Below are 20759 nucleotides of genomic sequence, written 5' to 3'. Positions count from 1 at the left end.
TGGTTAAAGGAATAGTACACCCAAAACATGATAAGCCTTCATTTTCTACTCACCCCCATACTGAACAACACTCTGGAGTACTTTTTTGATATCTCAAATGCATCTGGAGATCTGGGAGGCTTCTTGCTGTCTGCTGACATTCAAATAATGGAGGTCTATGGCGCCCGAGACAGAAAGGTCCATAAAAGTCCACAAAAAACGTGTCAATATTCCTCCGTACTGCTCGTCCAATGTATTCCAAGTGTCCTGAGTGGGTAGCGTCCAGAATTTACTCGAAACGAAGTCATTTAGAATGTTTTTAGAGCATAAACAGTAGTGTATAGGATTTCCTGAAAGCGCGTTCACGAGTCTACGGAAACCGCGGCAGACCAAACCAGACGAAAGTGCGCATTCAGCGTCTGCTCTGCCGATAATGCAAGCGTAGAAGAAGAAATGTGCTGTTTACCTGTGCAAAGAAAGGAACAACAAAAGAAAAATGTCTGAGGACTTCAGTGTTGAGGAAGAGCATGAGTTCCTTGCCGAGCTGAATGCGCACTTTCATCTGGTTTGGTCTGCCGCGGTTTCCGTAGCGTCGTGAACGCGCTTTTAGGAAATCCTATACACTACTGTTTATGCTCTAAAAACATTCTAAATGACTTCGTTTCGAGTAAATTATGGACGCTACCCACTCAGGACACTTGGAATACATTGGACGAGCAGTATGGAGGAATATTGACACGTTTTTTGTGGACTTTTATGGACCTTTCTGCCTCGGGCACCATAGACCTCCATTATTTGAATGTCAGCAGACAGCAAGAAGCCTCCCAGATCTCCAGATGCATTTGAGATATCAAAAAAGTACTCCAGAGTGTTGTTCAGCATGGGGGTGAGTAGAAAATGAAGGCTAATCATGTTTTGGGTGTACTATTCCTTTAATAGTAACAGCAACACGACCAACATGTCAGGCTAACCCCGAAATCCCACATACTCCGTCAGCGCTCCGCCCCGCTGCGCTCCAGACCGGCTGCTCAAAGCAAAGCCTGCAGCCTCCACTGTGGCTGTAGGCTTTGCAGTTTGGATTACGTACGTAAAAAAATGCTAACATCTCCTTCCAGCCGCCATGAACAGCGGCGAAAACCTCCAAGAGGCAAGCAGACCTGAGGCAGCTGCTGCTGGGGATTCCCAGTGACCGCGCCGGTATGTGGGGGTCTGAGCGGCTCCCACAGAGAAATAATCTTTGAAGGCAGGATGGTAATCTGGATGAACTGACTGCACAGACCATGTTTTCAGGAGGACTTTCTCACTTCAACAGAGATTCTAACTACTTTCTAACCACTGATCACAGCTAATATAGCAAAGCCACTCTGGAGCAGCAGAATCACCGACTACAGGAGAATGACTTTAAGGAGATGACGCGGTCTGCTCATGCACTCTTTTACCCCTTTTACGCTACCCTTGAAAAACCGATCCATGCCGAGACCAGTCCAAGCTCGGTTCTGACAACCGTTTACACATCACGCTATCTCGGTTCCTCGACTCCTCGCCTCCTAGTGCCAATCTACGGTATTACTGCCAGTATTGAAGGAGGAAATCACGGAGTCGGTGGCGGTAATGCACCAAAAGTTGTTTGCCAACCGCCATAAAACACAAGAAGAAGAAGACGAAGAAGGAGGGAAGCAAGCAAATCAAAATGGCGGCGCCCGTCATATTCGGAAAGTTATGCTTGATTATTATTACTGTATTTCGGTGTTATTATTTAAAATGTTGCGTGGAGAAGATTTCGATTGTTGTTAATAGTTGAAGAAGAAGTTGTTCTTCTGTTTCCGGAGGAGCATTACCGCCAACTAGTGGAGTGGAGTGTGAATCGCGATGTGCAGCCAGACGGAGATGACACGTTCTGCTCATGCGCTCTTGTTATCAGAGAACCGAGCCAGGGAAAAACCGAGCCGAGCCCACCTCTGGAACTGGTCTGCAGTTAGCTCGGTTCGGTTCAGTTTGCTTTCCATTTACACACGATAAGTTATCTCAGTTACTGAACTCGGACCGGTCTCGGCACGGTTTTTCAAGGGTAGGGTAAATGGGGTATTTGTTATCCGAGAACCGAGCCAGAACCGAACCGAGCCCTACTGATGAGCTATTACCAGTTTATCGATACTAGGGTTGTCAAAAGTATCGAAACTCAAAAAAGTATCGATACTGAAACGTTGTATCCGGATACAATACTCGTTTTTAATAGTATCGATACAGTGCTAGCACCAGTGGCACCTAAACAGTCATTCATCTAAAGTGCAGAATAGAGGACAATGCACTTTCTGAACACTGTGTGATTGAATAATTCTACGCACTTTTCAGTTTCAGACTTTTTTTTGTAAGAGGTGCAGCTGCTGAGAATTATTTTTGTTTCTTAACCGGTTTTGCTAGTGTCATTGTTATGTGTGCAAAGCATAGCCAAGGAAGGAACACTTAATTTCAATTTTATAAGTTTTTTATCAAGCTTGCTTAATATTATGCACAGCATACAACCTTTATTGTATTTATTAGAGATGTCCCGATCCAGGTTTTTGCACTTCCGATCCGATACCGATATTGTTTTTGGACTTCCGATCCGATACCGATACTGGCCGATACCAGCCTATCCGAGCATGTATTTAAGTTTAAGTTAAAGTATTTAGCCTTAGTTGTAAGACTCATGTTGAAAAGGGTTTTAGTACTCTTGATAACATCTAGCCAGCTAAATTAGGTGAGATTGAATAAAACACAATGCTTGGTAACAACAAACTTACCTGTTTATTAAGAGATAAACACAAACTGGACAAAATTATGAATAGCAATCTGAAATTGCACAGTGAACACTAAAACCGTAAACAGTTAAAGGTGCAAGTATTACTGTAAGTTTTGATAAAAATGCAAAACAGGGGAACACTGGAGCAAAATAGTGGAATGGATCGTTTCAATCGGCGAAACTGGAAAATACGGACCGGAAAAAAAAAAAAAAACTGGATCGGCATTTTACATGCTTTGCCGATACGCATTTTTTTGCCAATATCGGCGTCCCGATCCGATACGTGGATCGGATCGGGACAAGCCTAGTATTTATTTATTGTATTTTATTTATTAATGAGAATATTACTGCAGAATTTTGGAGTCTTTGTTTTTATCCTTGTGGTATCGAAAATGGTATCGAGTATCGAATATTTTCCTTAGTATCGGTATCAAGTTGAAAAGTTTAGTATCGTGACAACCCTAATCGTGGTTTGATTGTGTCTGGCGTGGCGTTTGGTTTAGTTGTGCGTGCCATTTACACTCTACAGTTATCAACAGCTATTATTTTTTGCTTGCCACAGGTTTGCCTGCTGTGTCTAAAAGTAGCAGCAGCAGCAACCCAGACTGACAGCTCATTGGCTCATTTGGATCACGTGCAGCCAGGAGCCGGACGCTCCCCAGGGCTTTACCGTATTAACAGGAGAAGAGGCGCAAGTGAAGTTAAACACTGTCGTCAGACAACATGGGGCAATTTATAAATGTTTTAAATCAGGTGGGGTCCGGATTAGCCAGCAGGTGGGTCCGGATCCGTACTGCAATCCGCTAATCCGTGACCTCCAGGGCTCGATGTTAACCATCGCCCGGGGCAAGTTGTTTTTTTTTACAAATTTCATCACCAAAAAAATTCTTAAAAAAGCGACCCAGAAGCGTTGCTGGCACCATTTTTGTTGTTTTGTACACATTCTAGCGTGATTTGGAAAAGCCGCGTGATTTTCCGCCAGACGGTGTGTTTTTTGTCTGGGAATTGGCGCGAATCAGACACATTTTTTTTGACTTAGCAGGCTAAAAAACAACCACAAGGCAAAAAAATGTACAGTAACACACCCACCACCTATTTCACCCTCCACCCAGATAACCCTACATTACAAACAATCGGTCAGGGATTAGGAAAATTGGCATAATTGTGTATATATTTTTCCAAGCACACAAAAGTTTAAAGCAAAGTTTAGTTTGAAAAGAATGAGCAGGAAGGATTGAAAAGCATGTTAACACGGTAATGTAGGCTTGAGTTCATTATCTGACGCATGCATATACACACCAGGAACCTGGAAACTTAAAAAATACTGAATTACAAAAAAAACATTTAAAAAAACAAACATGTTTCATTGATATATATACAAAAATGAATATTAGGAACTATATTTATCAAACATTATACTGGGCAAGTAAAAATAGTTTCTGGGCAAATTAAATGTGAAAGTCACTTGCCCTTTGGGCAAGTTGTAAAAATCCTTAACGTCAACCCCTGATGTCTGTTCTAGTGGAAAAGTTTTAATTTCATAAAAAGTCTTCAGTTAAGGAACCTTAGCTGATCATAATGTCGCTTTTCTGCGCAGAGAACCTGAGAGAAGCGCTGGAGAAGTTGAAGCTTGCATCTACAGACAGCACCACGGACAGCACCGAGGGAAACCTGGACTGTCTGCTGAGCGCACTGGCCCTTAACAGTGAGTTCAAACCATACGTCTCCGCTTGGGCTTCAGACCACAGTAGTTACATTTTCTCAAATGATGATGTTCTCCTCGCGCAGACACCGAGGCTAGCAGGAAGATGCAGGAGATGGGCATTCTTCCCTTGCTCCCGAACCTGCTCAACCCACAGTCTTCCTGCACTCCTAAAGTTGCTAACATCATAGCTGAGATGGCCAAAAACGGTAGGTGACCAAGCGTACCTGGTGGGGATGGGGTTTGATGATTTGGAGAGAGGAGGAGGACTTGGATTCAATTGTCTGAGGGTATCCAGGGAATCAGATGGTTCACTCCTGACCGCACACAAAGCTTGAATAAACAGTTCATTTCCATGATTTCTCTCTGATATAAGCTTGTAGAGTAGAACGAGAGCAGAGATGAAGAGACTTTGAGCCAGGAATTGTTATGATAATGAATGGGTTCTCAGTTTGCAAGATTGCAGCTAATGATCAGTTGCCAGCAGTTAGCCGAGGCCTGGTAACGACCCGCTGGCATTTCTCTGTCACTGCGTCCGGAAATGTCTGCAATCATCCCAGTGACTGCAGGGTGAAAGGCAGATCAGGGTTTTTCCTGCAGCTATTTAGGGCTGTGCAGCAGGAAGAATGAAGGTAGAAACGTCATTCTGACTCTTCCATCGTATGCATGACCCTGGGGTGGAGGCATCATAGCCGGTCCTCCTAAAAAATACAACAACAAAAAACTAGATATTTGAGCTGCTTTCCATGGGCTATACATGTGATATGATGGGCCTAAACAAAGTTCTGTATAGTTGTGAAGTGAAAAGTTTTATAAATATTTTTAAACTGAAGAGTGTCATGCACTCTTCCCTCATAAACCGCCAAGAAAACCTCCTTCAGAGATCTTCTTTTCAGTGGATGGATCCATGTTTTTCTTGGGGAACAAACGGCTTCATGAAACCAAGGAAGAAATATATGGAATATATGGAAGAGGATTCTGACTTTAATCTCAGAATTCTCACAGCTAACAAACATGTTAGCATCGAGCCGTAGCCATGTCTGTTTTAGAGACTAGCTCTCTTGTTTTAATCACCTTCTGCTCCTCCATTATAGAAATAGAATCAGCAGGGACCCCTTTGACTCAAACTCACTGCGGATCCAGGCATTTGAATTGAGAAAGCTTCCTGGAGAGGTGGCGAAACGTCTTCAAATCTTGAAAACCAAGTCCAGTGGATATTTTTTGAATTTTTACGGAATGACTATGACCTGGATGACTGAGAACCTTCATCAGCATCATAATACTCATTATCAAAGACCAATCCTTAAATAATAATAGTTGTAAACCATAATCTGATAATATATTAATATAAAACTTTGTGTTCATCATGTTAATATTTAATTGTAAATATATAAAACTTTAAATATCTCATCCAGTTTGAGTTCAGTTTAAATAGTTTTTAATCTGAATAAATATGTGTAATCTAACTGGAAGGTAATTTTAGAATTAGTTTTGGTCTTTTAAGGGGTTTTTCACATGGAAGAGATTATTGTAATATTATGTTTGACTCGTCTTTTATGTTATTAAAATAAGATCTAAGGCGCCTCCTATTCATTCTGGCAGCACCTGCCTGAACATCGGTCTGATCCAAGATGGCCGCCCTCTAGACACGTCCGCCAGCGTCCAATCAGGCGTTTACCTATATAAAGGGCACAGCTAGCCTAAAACCGAGCTAATTACAACTACTGAATTGCTTATTTTCTACCCGATGATTTAACCTAAGTTTGGCCATGGACAATATTTTTTTGTTTTTTGTTAATTATTTATATTTTAAACACCATAAATATTGTTTATTCATAAATTATGTTTCATGTGAATCAAATTTCAATCTTTTAAAACAATACGTCGTTCTACTCATTACTCACTACTATTTATTTTCAGATTTTAAATTTAATTTCCACTATTTTAGGGGTCTAATGTGTTTTTAATTGTCCTGCAATTTATTTGCAGCCTAATTTGATTCATTTTTTGTAGCAAACTCTATAGGCTAGTATTTTTTTTACTTTAGGAAACGGCTCATTCATGTTTTTCTTTTCTTATTTTGAAGTAGCTAATGCTCTTAGACCTGTGGGAATGCATCTATCTGTGGATTTAACAAGCTCAATTTAATTAAATCAATATCTAACCACTATGTGAGCTGATCTGTCAGATAAATCCTGAACATTTTGAAACGTGACACCTGCAGGGGATTTACGGTCTCCGCTCTGAATGTGGAACATCCACGCTGATGTTTCTGTGTAATAATTGGACCAAATGCATCGCTTTCCTTTCCTGCAGAGTTCATGAGGAGTCCCTGCGTGGAAGCCGGCCTCATCCCCCCTCTGGTTCAGCTCCTAAACTCCACCGACCAGGAGGTTTTACTGCAAACCGGCCGAGCGCTCGGCAACATCTGTTATGACAGCCGTAAGTAGGAGCTAGATTTGCTTCGAAGGTGCCGAGTCAGGGGATTATTTTGTTTTGAAATCTCTGGCTAGAAGGCTGAAAAAGCTGGTTAACAATAAGCTTCAGATTGATTTTTGCTGAATGTTTTTAACTTTTTTTTTTTTCCAATCACAGTAGAAATGGTTCTTCTAAAAAAAACATAAAGATTAGATCTACATCAGCAGAGATTAATCCAACTAGAATGTGAACAGTCACGTGTTACAGCATTAAGCTGTACACATTTAAATTCCAGTTCTTTTGACGATAATCTGATTGCTTTTAAAACCTGCAGCCGTCGGAGGAATTTCCTCCCGAGGTTGGTATTTATAGAGGCTGCGGGGACGTATGGCCAACTTTGATCTAGCTGCAGTGTTCTGATCACAGCTGTCAGATGATGAAGAGCCGGTCATCTGGAATCTGCTGGGATCTGCCATTTGCTCTCGCAGAGGGCTGGTTTTCTGGTGCGTGCCGAGAGAAGAAGCAGCTGCTCCCCGGTAGAAGGAAACAGACGGTCTTTGGGTCTGTTTAGGACGGGACATTTAATGCGTTTAAGGCTGCTCCGGAAACCTCATAATCATGGAGGACAAATCCTGTTTTTTTTAAGAATCAAGGTAGAAAAATTACTGGTCTAATAATTGTGCTTCATATCTAGAAAACAGGGTTCCCGCGGGTCCTTAAAAAGTCTTAAAAGGCATTGAATTCTTCAAAATAAAACTAAGGCCTTAATTGGTATTAAAATGTCTTAAATCAGTCTTTTATAGGTCTTAATTTTTAAAACAGCATAAATAGGATTATTTTTATTAAGATTTATTTTTGTAATCTAAATAAAACGTTAAAATTGACAATTTTTTTTTTATTATAAAAAAAATAAAAATAACTGCTCGCCATTGTTGGTTCCGTCCCGATAGCGGAACCAATAAAAGCGTTGTTGCGGTTTTTGTCTGGTAAATATGAGCAAGTGTAAATGTAACATAAATTGTCTCCAGCCAAGAGTTTTCTCCATGGCTAAAACCAGGGAACATACATGAGGCTCAGTGGATTTAGTGCAAGAAGCGATTCAAGCTCAGAACGATGGGAATTAAGGCCGTGGAGTCGCACATGCGAAGCACGAAACACAAAGCGTCAAAATGAAGTTAGAGAAACAGCCGGTATTTCTCAGTTTAGTTCCACCCTTGTCTCTGCAACGCCTCCACTTATCACTAGGGCTGCAACTAACGATTATTTTACAAATCGATGAATCGGCCGATTCTTTTTTTCGATTAATCGATGAATCGGACAAAAAATATTTTTTATATTAACCTCTTTATTCCAAAATAAACATTTTAGACAGAACAAACAAGCACACAAGTACAGGTTGATCATTAACTGTACTGGTGCAATATGAAAAATAAATGTTTGTGTTAAAACTACGCAAACTTACATGAGAAATGTAGCTGTACATCCACAAAATATAGGCTACTTTGTTTCATAAAGTGCAAAAAAAAGACATTTTTGTTTTTAAAAGCCCCTAAGGGGTTCAAACAATAGGCCCCCCCATTTCAACAAATGAGTTTTTTTAGACTAGAAGAGTTCTGCCTTTTAAGACAGGAAAGTATAGCAGTTAAAGTTGCTACTTGAGAAAATACTGAACCATAGAGATAAAAATAGCCCTGTGATTCAAATTATAAATTGTATTTGGAATAAAAATGAGAGAACTAGGGGTGCTAAAAAACACATCCTCCAAAGACAGATATTTACATGGGAATGTGACATATAATTAATTGACATATTACTGATCTTGCTGGATTTTATTCTGCTTTACTTCCATAAATTGCAGGATCTTCTTTACTTTATCTTTGCCAGAAGGTTTAAACTTTAAAAGCCTTGCCCTCATAAATTGCAAGTGAATTTATTTATAAAGTAAATATAAACGCTGCTTAAGCTAATTCAAATGAAATTAAAAGTAAAATAAGTAGCCAACCTCATCACTGTCTGTAACCTACTAACAAGCTAAGGAAAGCATCAGATGAGCTACCTGAGAAACTAACGTTACGTTTCCCCACTTTAAAACCAAACAAACATGGCCGCTCACCCTGCTGATCAGCTCTCTTCACTGCCATCGAAGGCTCCAGCGTGTTTTCTTTTCAGGTGCTGCATCATAACAGTGGTGCTTCCGTGTTCATTTGTTTTTACAAAAGTTGCATGTTACGACTTTTTTCACTGTACAAAGCGCAGGCTATTTTAATTACTGTGATCAGTTTGCGCCGTCAATCCCGGCGCATGCGCGCTTCATTTGCAGTCTGGACGCGGAGGTGCGGCTCTGACTGCAGCGCTGAGAGGGACTCCTGCGGGAGCGCCGCGGGAGAAAGGGTTGGGATGGGAGAGGCGCCCCGTGGGCAATGACGACGGCGGCGGATGACGCATTAATCGCGCGACACAACTAATCGATGATGAAATTCGTTGCCAACGCTTTTAAAAGTCGATTTTTATCGATTTTATCGATTCGTTGTTGCAGCCCTAAAATAAACCTTTGGGTTAAGCTGTTGCTAGCAGGTTTTTCTTGTGTTTCTTGTGAATTTGGTCTTAAATTTTTATTTCAAGTGGCATTAAAAAGTCTTAAAAAGTCTTGAATTTAACTTACCTTATGCTGTAGGAACCCTGATTTTAAACAGAACTTTCCACATACTGGTATTATGTTAAACTGCATTTCCAATATAAACCACTGTTAGGCGCCATTTCCCTTTTTCCTCTGAGCATGGAGCAGCCGGCTTGTTTCGAAAATTGGGGTACCCAAGGGTACCTTCAAAACGGGCATTCGACAGACGCAACAAGAAGTCTTCCAATCTAAACTGGCCGCAGCCACTCGCTATGACCTAATCAGCAGATGAATCTTTCCTTCGGAGGATGCAGCCGCTGGATTCAAACTCAGTTTGTCTTCCTTCCTGTACTTATTCAGCATGAAACGTCCTGCAGCCTTTTCTGGCTTTTCAACAATCCAACTATGAGGGAAAGCCTTGGCTCTCCTTTGCTCTTCTACCTGCCAGCTTTTATAATCCATTCAGCCGATTGTCTGAACCCTTTAAACAGGACCAACGGATCCGGAGTGACATCCTGGAATGTGTGATCCAAGCTCGATTGATCAACTTCCACATATCCTGACATTATTGACATCTCCTGCAGTCAAGCTGTCGTACCCCAATGCTTTAAGGCCTTCGCAGTCATGACACAGCAAAACATCCTGCCTAAGTGATGACCATCCTGTTATGCTGACCTCTGTGGTAATAAAATGCTGTTGGACCACAGTTTGCAGCCATCCAACTTTCTCCAGTCACCCTACAGACTAACATCTCTTAATTCCATCATGCTGGGCCATCCAACTGTGCAGCTACTCCTGATGAAAACGTTACCCTTTAATTTGAAGGCGGTTGACCAGCAAAAGGACCTGATGCTCAACATGGACAACGGATATGAGCACGAACTTTCTGACCTGTTGCCATCGGGCAAACGGAACATCAACGGGAAACGAAGCAATTATTTTTAGATTTGATATTAATTAATGTTTCTTATTGTGTTTTACAGGAATAATCCTGGAGAAACTCCAGGGAAACAATAAACGGGGTTAATTTAAATAAGTGAAGCATAAAAAAAAAAAGGATCAAACACTTTCTTCTCAGCACATTACAGGCAACTTGGCACCGAACCGATTTGAACAGAATAATTTGGACTTGACTCATTGAAGCTGAGATTAATTCATTATATTTTGTTTCTTACAGGAAAATGGATTATTACTTTATTTTTAAACTTGAGATTATCATGCAGAAATATTATTTCGTTGGAATCACTTTAAAGTAAAGAAGGTTCAGATAAAACTCATTAGCCGACTCATGACTGCGTCTCACCCTTTCCTACAGCTGTTCATAACATAATGGTGATTCATTGCTTCCACCATAATCGTCTTGGAATCCCTAATAAAAGCAAAGCCTGTGTTATGAATGCTGCAGGTTGCTTAGAGAAAACAATGTTGTTAAATGGATTGTGTTATGCAAAATCAACTTGAAGCTTGAACTGTTGGAATGCCATTTCTTCATTAAAATCAAGTACTAACTGTCTGAGAAATCCGCCTGAAATTTGCTCTCTGGGGAAGAAAATTATAGCCTCGTTAGACCATCCTGATCTCGCGAGCTTTCAAGATTTCACTCGCAGATCAGTCTGGAGACTCTCCGTTAAAGAAAATTTGGAGCCGTTCACCAAACGAACGTCCAACCAGCGTTGGCTTTGAGGCGGGTTGAGGTGTGACGCAACGAGAAGCACGACCGTTCAGTCTAAAGAACATGGCGGCTTCAGACGATGAAACTAGCGTTAGCGTGGCTATCGAGCAAGTTTTATCGGAATTACAGAGTATTTCTTAACTGAAAGAAGAGCAAAGCACTGCTCTGGAGGCTTTTCTCAGAGGAAAATATGTTTTTGCTCTTCTCCCGACTGGTTTCGGCAAGAGTTTGATCCATCAATTAGCTCCTCTTCGTCGTCGCTCTTCACTTCAACGGAAGGTTTCCAGATGGATATGCGGAGCAAATCCATCTGGCGGAGTCAGGTTAAGAAAATGAGGGGCCATCGCGGTTTTATGTACTGAAGTGATTACCCACACACACCAGGAAGCACCTACCTTAGCTGCGCTGCGCCTGCCTTGGCAAGGCAAGTTTATTTGTATAGCACAATCCAGTACATTGATATTCAAAGTGCTTTACATGAATTAGATGGTAAAATAGAACAACAATAAAAGCAAGAACATTCATAAAAGAAAATAAACAGTTGAACCTAAACCTTAAACTTCAGTTAACGGTTAACTTCCAACAGTCAAAGGCAGCTCTAAACTAATGGGTTTTTAACTTTGACTTCAAAGAACTAAGGCTTTCGGCTCTTTTCCAGTCTCCTGAGAGTTTATCCCAGATCAGTGGAGCATAGACGCTGCTTCTCCGCGTTTGGTTCTAGTTTTGGGTGGACAGAGTAAGCTGGAACTAGAAGACCTGAGTGGTCTGGGAAGTTGATCCACTGACAACAAATCTGTTATTGATTGAGGTGCTTATCTATTCAGGGATTTCGAGACTAACAAAAGGATTTTAAAGTCGATTCTCTGAGCCACAGGGAGCCAGTGGAAGGACTTCAGAACCGGGCTGATGTGCTCTACTTTCTTTGTTTCTAGAAACAAAGGCTCACTTTCTACTATCAGTTAATGGCGAAATAGGGTAGAGCACGATCATGTCTGCTCAAACTTTAGATAAATTGGCTCTTTCAGCTGCCAATCTAAACCCAGTGACAGCAGCTTTTTTTTTTTTTTTTTTGTCTAAGTACGATATTTTGGAACTAGCTACTGCTCAAACTGTACGATGAATTCACAGGGTGTAAAATTACACAGCGCACGCTGTATTTTCTTACACTGTACGACCCAATGCTCCGGTGATCTGGGTACCTGCTCGCGCTGCACATCCAAAAACCGCACGTCGGACTTGGCACCGCAAGATGACGCTGGTCGGACAATCTGGAAGAAGAAGAAGAACTCCTTTGTTTGCACATGCGCAGTGCGCAAGGTCCTGGTAAATCTGCTCGTAGCTCTGCTTCAACAGCAGGATTTACCCAAGAATACCTTACGAAGGCTGACTGAATTTCCAACATGTCTGATTTTCTCCCAGCCTTACAATTCCTGATCGGGACATGGTCATGAAAGGCTGATCGCCCCTCGTTATGAGCTATATGCTAAACAACGCAGGACGCTCCATGAGGCCGAATTTTGGCCCGATCCAAAAAAATTCTTGAATGACTGGAAAATTGACCTGAAAAGGGCAAAAACTCGTACAATGTATGCCCGGCTTAAAGAGGCTAAGTACAACATATAGTGTGATGCAGTTATATAGTCAAATTGGCAACATCCATCTAAAAACTGTGCGATTTGTTTTTGCCCTTTTCAAGGCGACTTTCCAGTCGTGCGAGAATTTTTCGATCAGCCCGACTTTCAGCTCGATCGAGCGTATTGTACAGGTGGGTAGCAAGGGCCGATCAGCCTCTCACTACCAATCAGGAATCGTGAGGCTGGGAAAAAATTAGACATTTTTGATTTTCAGTGATCCGTCATGGGCAAATCGCTCAGTGGGCAAATAAGGATTCTTCAGAATCATGGCGGGGGTGCAATGACTAAAATGGAGTTCCTTCTGTAAAACTGACAGACCGTAGTAGCCACGTTTGCTCAGCCATGTATTTGTCCAAATACATCGTCGACTTTTCTTTTTAGGGGTATTCAGCACAAAATTGCACAAATTGCCAAGGCAGCGCGTTTCACTCTAGTGAGCTTTATATTTCTCTTCTACTTGTTTGGCTTCCAGATAGACGAGTCCGAGTAGCGCCGTCTCGCTGAGTCCCACCTGGTTTTTAGATGTACAGTGTGAGCAGGTAGATCGCATCAGAGTGTCGGGTCGCACAGCGTGAGAACAAAGTGAGCTGAGAACTTGCACTGTGCAACAAAACTGCAGGGTAAAAATAGTTAAGAAGAGCTGCCTAGTAGTAACGACAAGGTCCTTTCCTCCATGTTGGAAGAAAAACAACAATATTTCATGACAAATTAATCCTCTTTAATAACGAAGGCAATAGTTCATCAAATATACGCCTTTAGTTGACTTTGAAAGGCTTAATAAAAGCAGGAAACTTTGAACTTATTTTTAAATTGTTTGATGCTTTTCAATAAGATAATTTTAGAAAATTTTAAATGTATGTAACTTGAAACCTTTGGTTCTGAGAAATTAGTATGTGCCAATAGGCTTTTTAAAGATCAACGATTGGTCATATTGCACAACTGTTCAAAAAAAGCCAGACATGTCCTCTCAATCTGACACTAGAGCTTTTACAAGGTAGAAAAACCCTGAAGACTGAGCGTTTAAACTGATCAAGCGATAACTATTTACCCGTTATTACCCTTTTATGTGTTATTTTTCAGCAGGTTGATTGATTTCCTGTGGAACTGGTGACTAAAATGTCCCACTTGTGCCTTTTTTTTTGTTTACACTACAAACATGATCTGGAAATAAGAAAAAAAATCTTAAAGTAGGTGCATCTACCTTAATTTGAGAAGGTAAATAAGATGATTTGCCAATGGAATAAGATTTTTTTACTCTTACAATTAGGTATTTAGATGATGTTGTCAGAAAAGCCTTTTAGTCACCAAGACAGGTTGTGGTAGAACAGGTTTTTGCTGAGTTTCAGGAAAAACAAGCAAATCTAATGAAGCAAACATTCCTGAGTTGAGCTCTTGGCATATTTCTTCAGTACTGTGATCATATCTGTACCCATTTTTTTGGATTTTACTCTTGCGTCACATTTATTTCAAAACGCTCGCCAGCAAAATAAAAATTCTTGATTGTATGTTAAACTAGTTCTGTGTGGGTGTGCAGGTGGCACAGCGGTTAGCGCGCACGACCCATTTATGGAGGACTTAGCCCTCGACGCGTCTGACGCGAGTTTGAATGCGACCTGTGGTCCTTTTCCGCATGTCTCTCCCCCTCTCTCATACCCCCTTTCTTGTCAGCCCACTGTTGAAAAAACGAGCAACCAATGCCGTAAAAACTCAAAAAAAAATTTTTTGCTCCGCATATCCATCTGGAAACCTTCCGTTGAAGTAATTTTGGGAAAGGGCGAAAATACTGGTTAGCTGATTGGCCTATGTTGGTGATAGACGGGCCGAATAAACCAATCAGATCAACAAAGCATATGACGTACTAACAGAGCGACGACGAAAACACAACCACAAGCCAGGCTAACTCTTGCCGAAACCGGTTGGGAGAAGAGCAAAAACATCTTTTCCTCTGAGAAAAGCCTCCAGAGCAGTGTTTTGCTCTTCTTTCAGTGAAGAAATACTCTGTAATTCTGATAAAACTGGCTCGATAGCCACGCTAACGCTAGTTTCATCGGCTGAAGCCGCCATGTTCTTTAGACTGAACTGTGGCGCTTCTCGTTGCGTCACACCTCAACCCGCCTCAAAGCCAACGCTGATTGGACGTTCGTTTGGTGAACGGCTCCAAATTTTCTTTAACGGAGAGTCTCCAGACTGATCTGCGAGTGAAACCTTGAAAGCTCGCGAGATCAGGATGGTCTCACGAGGCTAGGTTTATCTACCACCGCACAGCAAAATCACACATGCGTGAGAAACTGCCACTCCGAGAGGAGAAAATCGCTCTCCGCGCAAGCTAGCTCTTCCCAGGCTGTGCTTGGGAATGTACTGGGGAGCTCACCCCACGCACGATTTTCTGTCCGGTGGCTGTGCTCTCGAAAGCACCTCTGCCCTCAGACTGATTTTCTCCCCGCGTGAAGGAAGCTGTGTTTTGACAGGTTGGGCGGAGACAAACCTATTCTGTAAAGGCCTGGTTATCCTCCCGCAGCAGTGTGTCGCAGTGAGCTTATCGCAGATATTTTTGATTTATGCCCAATATTGAAGCGTGGTCTGCGCTATGTTATTCCACACAACAACGCAAGAGGGACAGTCAGGAACTAGCTGTGGGTCTAGATACGGCCGAGGCGGTGAGGAAGTGGAGGCGAGTTTGTGCAACAACGGAGGGACATGAGGGCAAAAAAGAGCGGGTATCCAGGTGGAAAAAGGGTCCCAGAGTTCTCGCGCACCTCGCTCTTCTAGTTGGTCTAACTTCACGAGTCGTTTTCCACAATGGCGGTCATACAAACAAAACAAGCCGGTAAGGTACCAAACAGGATATATGCATAGTGTAGAGTGGATGTAGATTTGACCAATCAGAGGCCTCCTGTCTTAGCCTCGTGAGACCATCCTGATCTCACGAGCTTTCAAGGTTTCACTCGCTAATCAGTATGGAGACTCTCTGTTGAAGAAAATTTGGAGCCGTTCCCCAAACGAACGTCCAATCAGCGTTGGCTTTGAGGCGGGTTGAGGTATGACGCAACGAGAAGCGCCACAGTTCAGTCTAAAGAACATGGCGGCTTCAGCCGATGAAACTAGCATTAGCGTGGCTATCGAGCAAGTTTTATCGCAATTACAGAGTATTTCTTCACTGAAAGAAGAGCAAAACACTGCTCTGGAGGCTTTTCTCAGAGGAAAAGATGTTTTTGCTCTTCTCCCGACTGGTTTTAGCAAGAGTTTGATGTATCAATTGGCTCCTCTTCGTCGTTGCTCTGTTTCGTCATATGTTTCATTGATCTGATTGGTTTATTTGGCCCGTCTATCACCAACATAGGCCAATCAGCTAACCAGTATTTTCGCCCCTTCCCAAAATTACTTCTACGGAAGGTTTCCAGATGGATATGCGGAGCAAATCCATCTGGCGGAGTCAGGTTACTCCTGTCTGCGGTCACCTACAATTTGGAAGAGGTGCAGCAGAGTGACTGCGGAGGAGGCGGAGGTGCATTTGCATTCACTGCAACACACATGCAGCGACCTGGTTTCTGAGTATAAATCAGCTTTAAGCCTTCTAAATGGGCCTTGAAGATGCGATCATACGCGAAGAACGGGAAGCCTTTGACTGACGCTTGCCACTTACCGCAAACGTCCGTTGATGATGAGCTGTCAGTCATAGGCTGGCGCGTGGGAGGAGCTAGCTTGCGCGGAGTGCGATTTTATATATATTTTTTCTCCTCACGGAGGGGCAGTTTCTCGCGCATGTGTGATCTTTTTCTCTTGCGGTTGTAGATAAACTATGCGCAGAAATATTTTAACATGCGTGCGACTATGTTTATTTTTCTCGCTGGCGTTTTGAAATAACTGTGACGCCATATTTTACTGTCACTGCTTTGTAAGCTGTCAGCTCTGTGTTCATCCTTTTTTTTTCTTCCCAGTTGTGTTTATTTATTTATTTTTTACTTTGCTTTGTGGTTGATATATATCCATATACATATTTTTTGTCCTGGCCTCTTTGTTTTTCAGATGAGGGCAGGAATGCTGTTGACCTGGCAGGAGGGGCTCAGATAGTAGCTGAACACATTAAATCCCTCTCCCAAAATACCAACCCTGAAAATGCGAGGCTCTTGACTGTCTTTTGTGGCATGCTGATGAACTATAGCAATGATAATGGTAATGACCATCTCCCCCTGAGTTTTTATTTTCTTTCCTTTTTTAACTCATCTCAACTAATCAGTGGGCGTCCTCTGTCTCCTACACAGACAGTAGATGTTGAAGTAAAATCTGTACTTCTCTGGTTCAGTCTCATCTGATCCCTTTCTCTCTGTCGCATCCTCTTGCTTTTCCATCATCTTCTCTGAGGTAATCTGCCATCATTAACATTATCTGCCTTCCTCCCGGGTTCTTAGCCAGCTGGGATTTTCTAGTGTGACTCAGCTGCTAGAACGTCCTCATCAGTTACAGAGCTTGTTAGCTATTCTGGTAACATGGCTCCAGGGAGCATCAGTCTGACCGTCTATCACCCTGTTGTGAAGCTAAATGGCCAGCATGGCGTGGAGCCCTGCCTCTTGGATCCGTTTTTAATCCGTTTTTATTCCCAGAACCAGTAGCAGTTAAATCAGAATCGGCAAAAGCTTTATTTACAAGAAGTAGCCAACTCAAAATTTCCCCGCTTCCCTTGGCTGGTCCCCTTCAGTTCCTTTTTAAACATCAATCTCAGGGGTTGAGGTTAAGGATTTTTACCACTTGCCCTTTGGGCAAGTGACTTTCACATTTATTTTGCCCAGAAACAATTTTTACTTGCCCAGTATAATGTTTGATAAATACAGTTCCTAATATTCATTTTTGTATATATATCAATGAAACATGTTTGTTTTTTAAATGTTTTTTGTAATTCAGTATTTTTTAAGTTTCCAGGTTCCTGGTGTGTATATGCATGCGTCAGATAATGAACTCAAGCCTACATTACCATGTTACTTTGTCTTCAGTGTTCCATGCAAAGCATAGATCTATGCATCAAGCATAAACCAACCATTTAAGTCTCCTCAGCGCTGCTTGGTATCACCAAGCTGTGAAGGGAGTTTGCTTACTAAACAGTTTACTTCTGAATTTTGTGAAATGGATCTATCCCTGATTTTAAGTGACTCATTCATGGAGCCTAAAACAAACGGGTTTGTTTTCCAGCTGGAAGAGGTTTTACCTCCCCCACCGCCTCTCTGTGATACCACCATGTGCTGCCTTGTATTTGGGGCTACTTCAGTCAGATCATCTTAAAACCTCTTGCACCTACTTCATGGTTCATCCCTTTAGGGCGAAAAGCAGACATCCTGCTGCGTTTTCCTCCTTCTGCACTGCAGTGCTTCTGTTTCTTTGCTGTCCCACTCTGCATTCCTGCTGTGGTATTAGCTTTTCTCTCACATGAGGACCAGACGAATGCATTCAAGAAATTAGCCGCTAGAAATAACTCTATATAATAATATCTAATATAATTAATGAAATCAGGAAGTTTTGTTAGCATTTGTTTGTATTGTATGCAGTTCAGATGGAGAGTAAAGCTACGTTCACACCGCACACGCTTTGAGCAGTAAAAACGCTGCTGCTTCCTTTCTGCTGCTTGTCCACATTAAGGTCAGACGTTCAGTAAAGTGTGTCCAGATGCTTCTGCTGCTCCTGTGTTCAATGCCAGAGGGCGACTTTGCTATATTAGCTCTGATCAGCGGGTAAAAATTTGTTTGAATCTATGTTGAAGTGAGAAAGTCCACCTGAAAACATGGTCTGTGCAGTCAGTTCATCCAGATTACCATCCAGTGTTGCCAACTCCTCAGTAAGGAAAGTAGCTATTGGCTGTGCTAAAAGTCGCTAGAAGTCGCTAAATGACGTCATCACCTAGTTTGCATAATCTGCCACAGGAAGTGATGTGCATGTTATTAATGCTGTGGGAGAAATAATGTCATTACAGAAAGACAAAAAGTGAGTAAAAACACTATATAATAGTGTTTTTACTCACTTTACTAAACAATATATAGAGCTACTTTTTTTCAGGGTTTGATTCCCTCTTTTCTGTATTTTTGACTGTACAGTTTAGACTGATTCTCACCAGCAGATCAATGTTAATCTTAGAGAGGAAAACACAATGGACAAGGTGATTAGGTGACTGACTGTGGCTGTGTGAATCAAATGCTGTTATTTATTTTAAGATAAAATATTTCAAATTCAGTTATTTATTTTAGACCATATAACATTTTACATTTACATCCCGCTCGCTCCTGCCTTGAATGTAAGTCAGGGCGGAGCGGCACCGCGTGATCGATTTGCGCCGTTAATCCCGCCGGATGCGCGCTCCATTTGCAGTCTGGACGCTGAGGGTAAACATCCTGTGGCTCTGACTGCAGCGCTGAGAGGGACTCCTGCGGGAGCGGGAGAACGGGGTCGGGATAGGGGAGGCGCCCCACGGCAGCAGCTACCGCTGGAGGACAAGAGTAGGAACGATACATGCTTTCACGTAAGAATCTCCAAAAGCCGCCAGTGACACCGTAAAAAGTCGCCAGATTTGTCGCTAATCGCTTTTTTGAAAAAAAGTCGCTGGAGGGGTCTGAAAAGTCGCTAAATATAGCGACAAAGTCGCTGAGTTGGCAACACTGTTTCCCGCTCAGACGCCCACATACCCCCCCGTTGTGCTGTTCCTGGGAATCCCCAGGAGCAGCTGCCTCAGGCAAGTATATGTTAGCATTTTCAGGTATGTGGTACAAACCGCTAGCCTGACGTAGTCCGACTCAATTCTAGTCAGAATATGAGTCTGATACTGCTCCATAGAGCTGTGATTATGGGGCGTTTCGAATGAACCAGGAAAAAAAATGCCTCTGCACTCAATTGGATAGACCCACAACCAATAAGAGCAACGGAGTGCGTGACGTATGTTAAGCGACGCATAGTTGTTGTCAACAAAAATCAAAGCGTGCAGTTGCACGCCTAGAATAAGAAGATGAGCCTTGATCGCGTTTCTCTGTTCCTCTTTTAAAATTAATTTGCTGTCGATATCTTCTAGAACAGACCTAATAGCAGAATCTACACACCTCAACTCTCCAGCGGCAGCCATTCTTGTTGTCACCCAAGCGCGCTTTGGTCACGTGGTTGATTACATTACTGTTGATCATCTGTCCATCATCGTATAAAGCCCACCCTGACAATTTGATTGGATCGTCAGAGGGGGGGCGATTATACTCGCGCTACTATGGAGCAATGCCAGACCGAACTTCCTGACCTCAAACCTTGTGGGCGGGACTAAGTTCGGAATGGCACCCAGGCTAACAAACCGCGGGCACCAGGATAATAAAATTGAACATATTTTGCCGTCAACATTTTAAGTTAATTCAGGCGTTAATAAACAGTTCCAGAGGAGTGGTCATAGGCATGCTGTGGGAACCAGAGCCAGACACCATTTAGCAAAAACATGGAGCAGCTCTGGTCAGAGGAAATCCGACAAATAATGGAGCAAAACAATAAAGTTCACTGACTACGCTCTGGCTACATCCTGGCTTCTTTCCATTGTTTACTTTCCTGATATCTGTCTCACTGGTGACATCATCACAGCTAACCCAGCGTTATAAGGTTACCAGACACGCAGCCGTGGGGGGGCACAGAGGCCAGGCAACTGCCAGCATGCTTTTGCTTTGCCAGTGGAATGGGAGCCAAATGCCAATTGTTAGCGAGTCGACCAATGTTTGAAAAACACGCTTAAACGCGTTATTTTCAGTGGAAAAGATGCTTTTGACTCAAAGCCTCCTCATTGGTTTCTGTTCGAATCCTTCTGGTTTAATCTCTTTAAGTTTATTCAAATTGAAACAGCTCAGGGAGGAAATAATCTTATTTGAGATACCACATAAAACAATAAGTTGGAAGTGATCTAAGCTTAAACTGGATCTAGATCATCACCATAAATCTGTTTGCTTCGTACA

At 42.2% G+C, this 20759-nt stretch overlaps 1 protein-coding gene across 2 annotated transcripts in view; it reads left to right on the top strand.

Annotated features, from left to right (window-relative positions):
- rap1gds1 (RAP1, GTP-GDP dissociation stimulator 1) overlaps positions 1-20759 on the top strand; it is a 48292-nt gene that overhangs the window by 3451 nt on the left and 24082 nt on the right. The window contains exons 2-5 of one of the 2 annotated variants that reach the window (XM_038268471.1): positions 4359-4466; positions 4550-4672; positions 6780-6905; positions 16831-16977. In XM_038268471.1, the coding sequence (XP_038124399.1) occupies positions 4359-4466; positions 4550-4672; positions 6780-6905; positions 16831-16977 (504 nt within the window). The remainder of the gene's footprint in view (positions 1-4358; positions 4467-4549; positions 4673-6779; positions 6906-16830; positions 16978-20759) is intronic. The other variant, XM_038268472.1, reaches the window with a different exon arrangement.

This window comes from Cyprinodon tularosa, unplaced genomic scaffold, assembly GCF_016077235.1.
Source record: "Cyprinodon tularosa strain WSP-4 unplaced genomic scaffold, ASM1607723v1 ctg70, whole genome shotgun sequence".
In the NCBI taxonomy this organism is placed as follows: Eukaryota; Metazoa; Chordata; class Actinopteri; order Cyprinodontiformes; family Cyprinodontidae; genus Cyprinodon; species Cyprinodon tularosa.
Note: the sequence above shows the minus strand (reverse complement) of the source record. Positions and strands in the feature narration are given on the sequence as shown.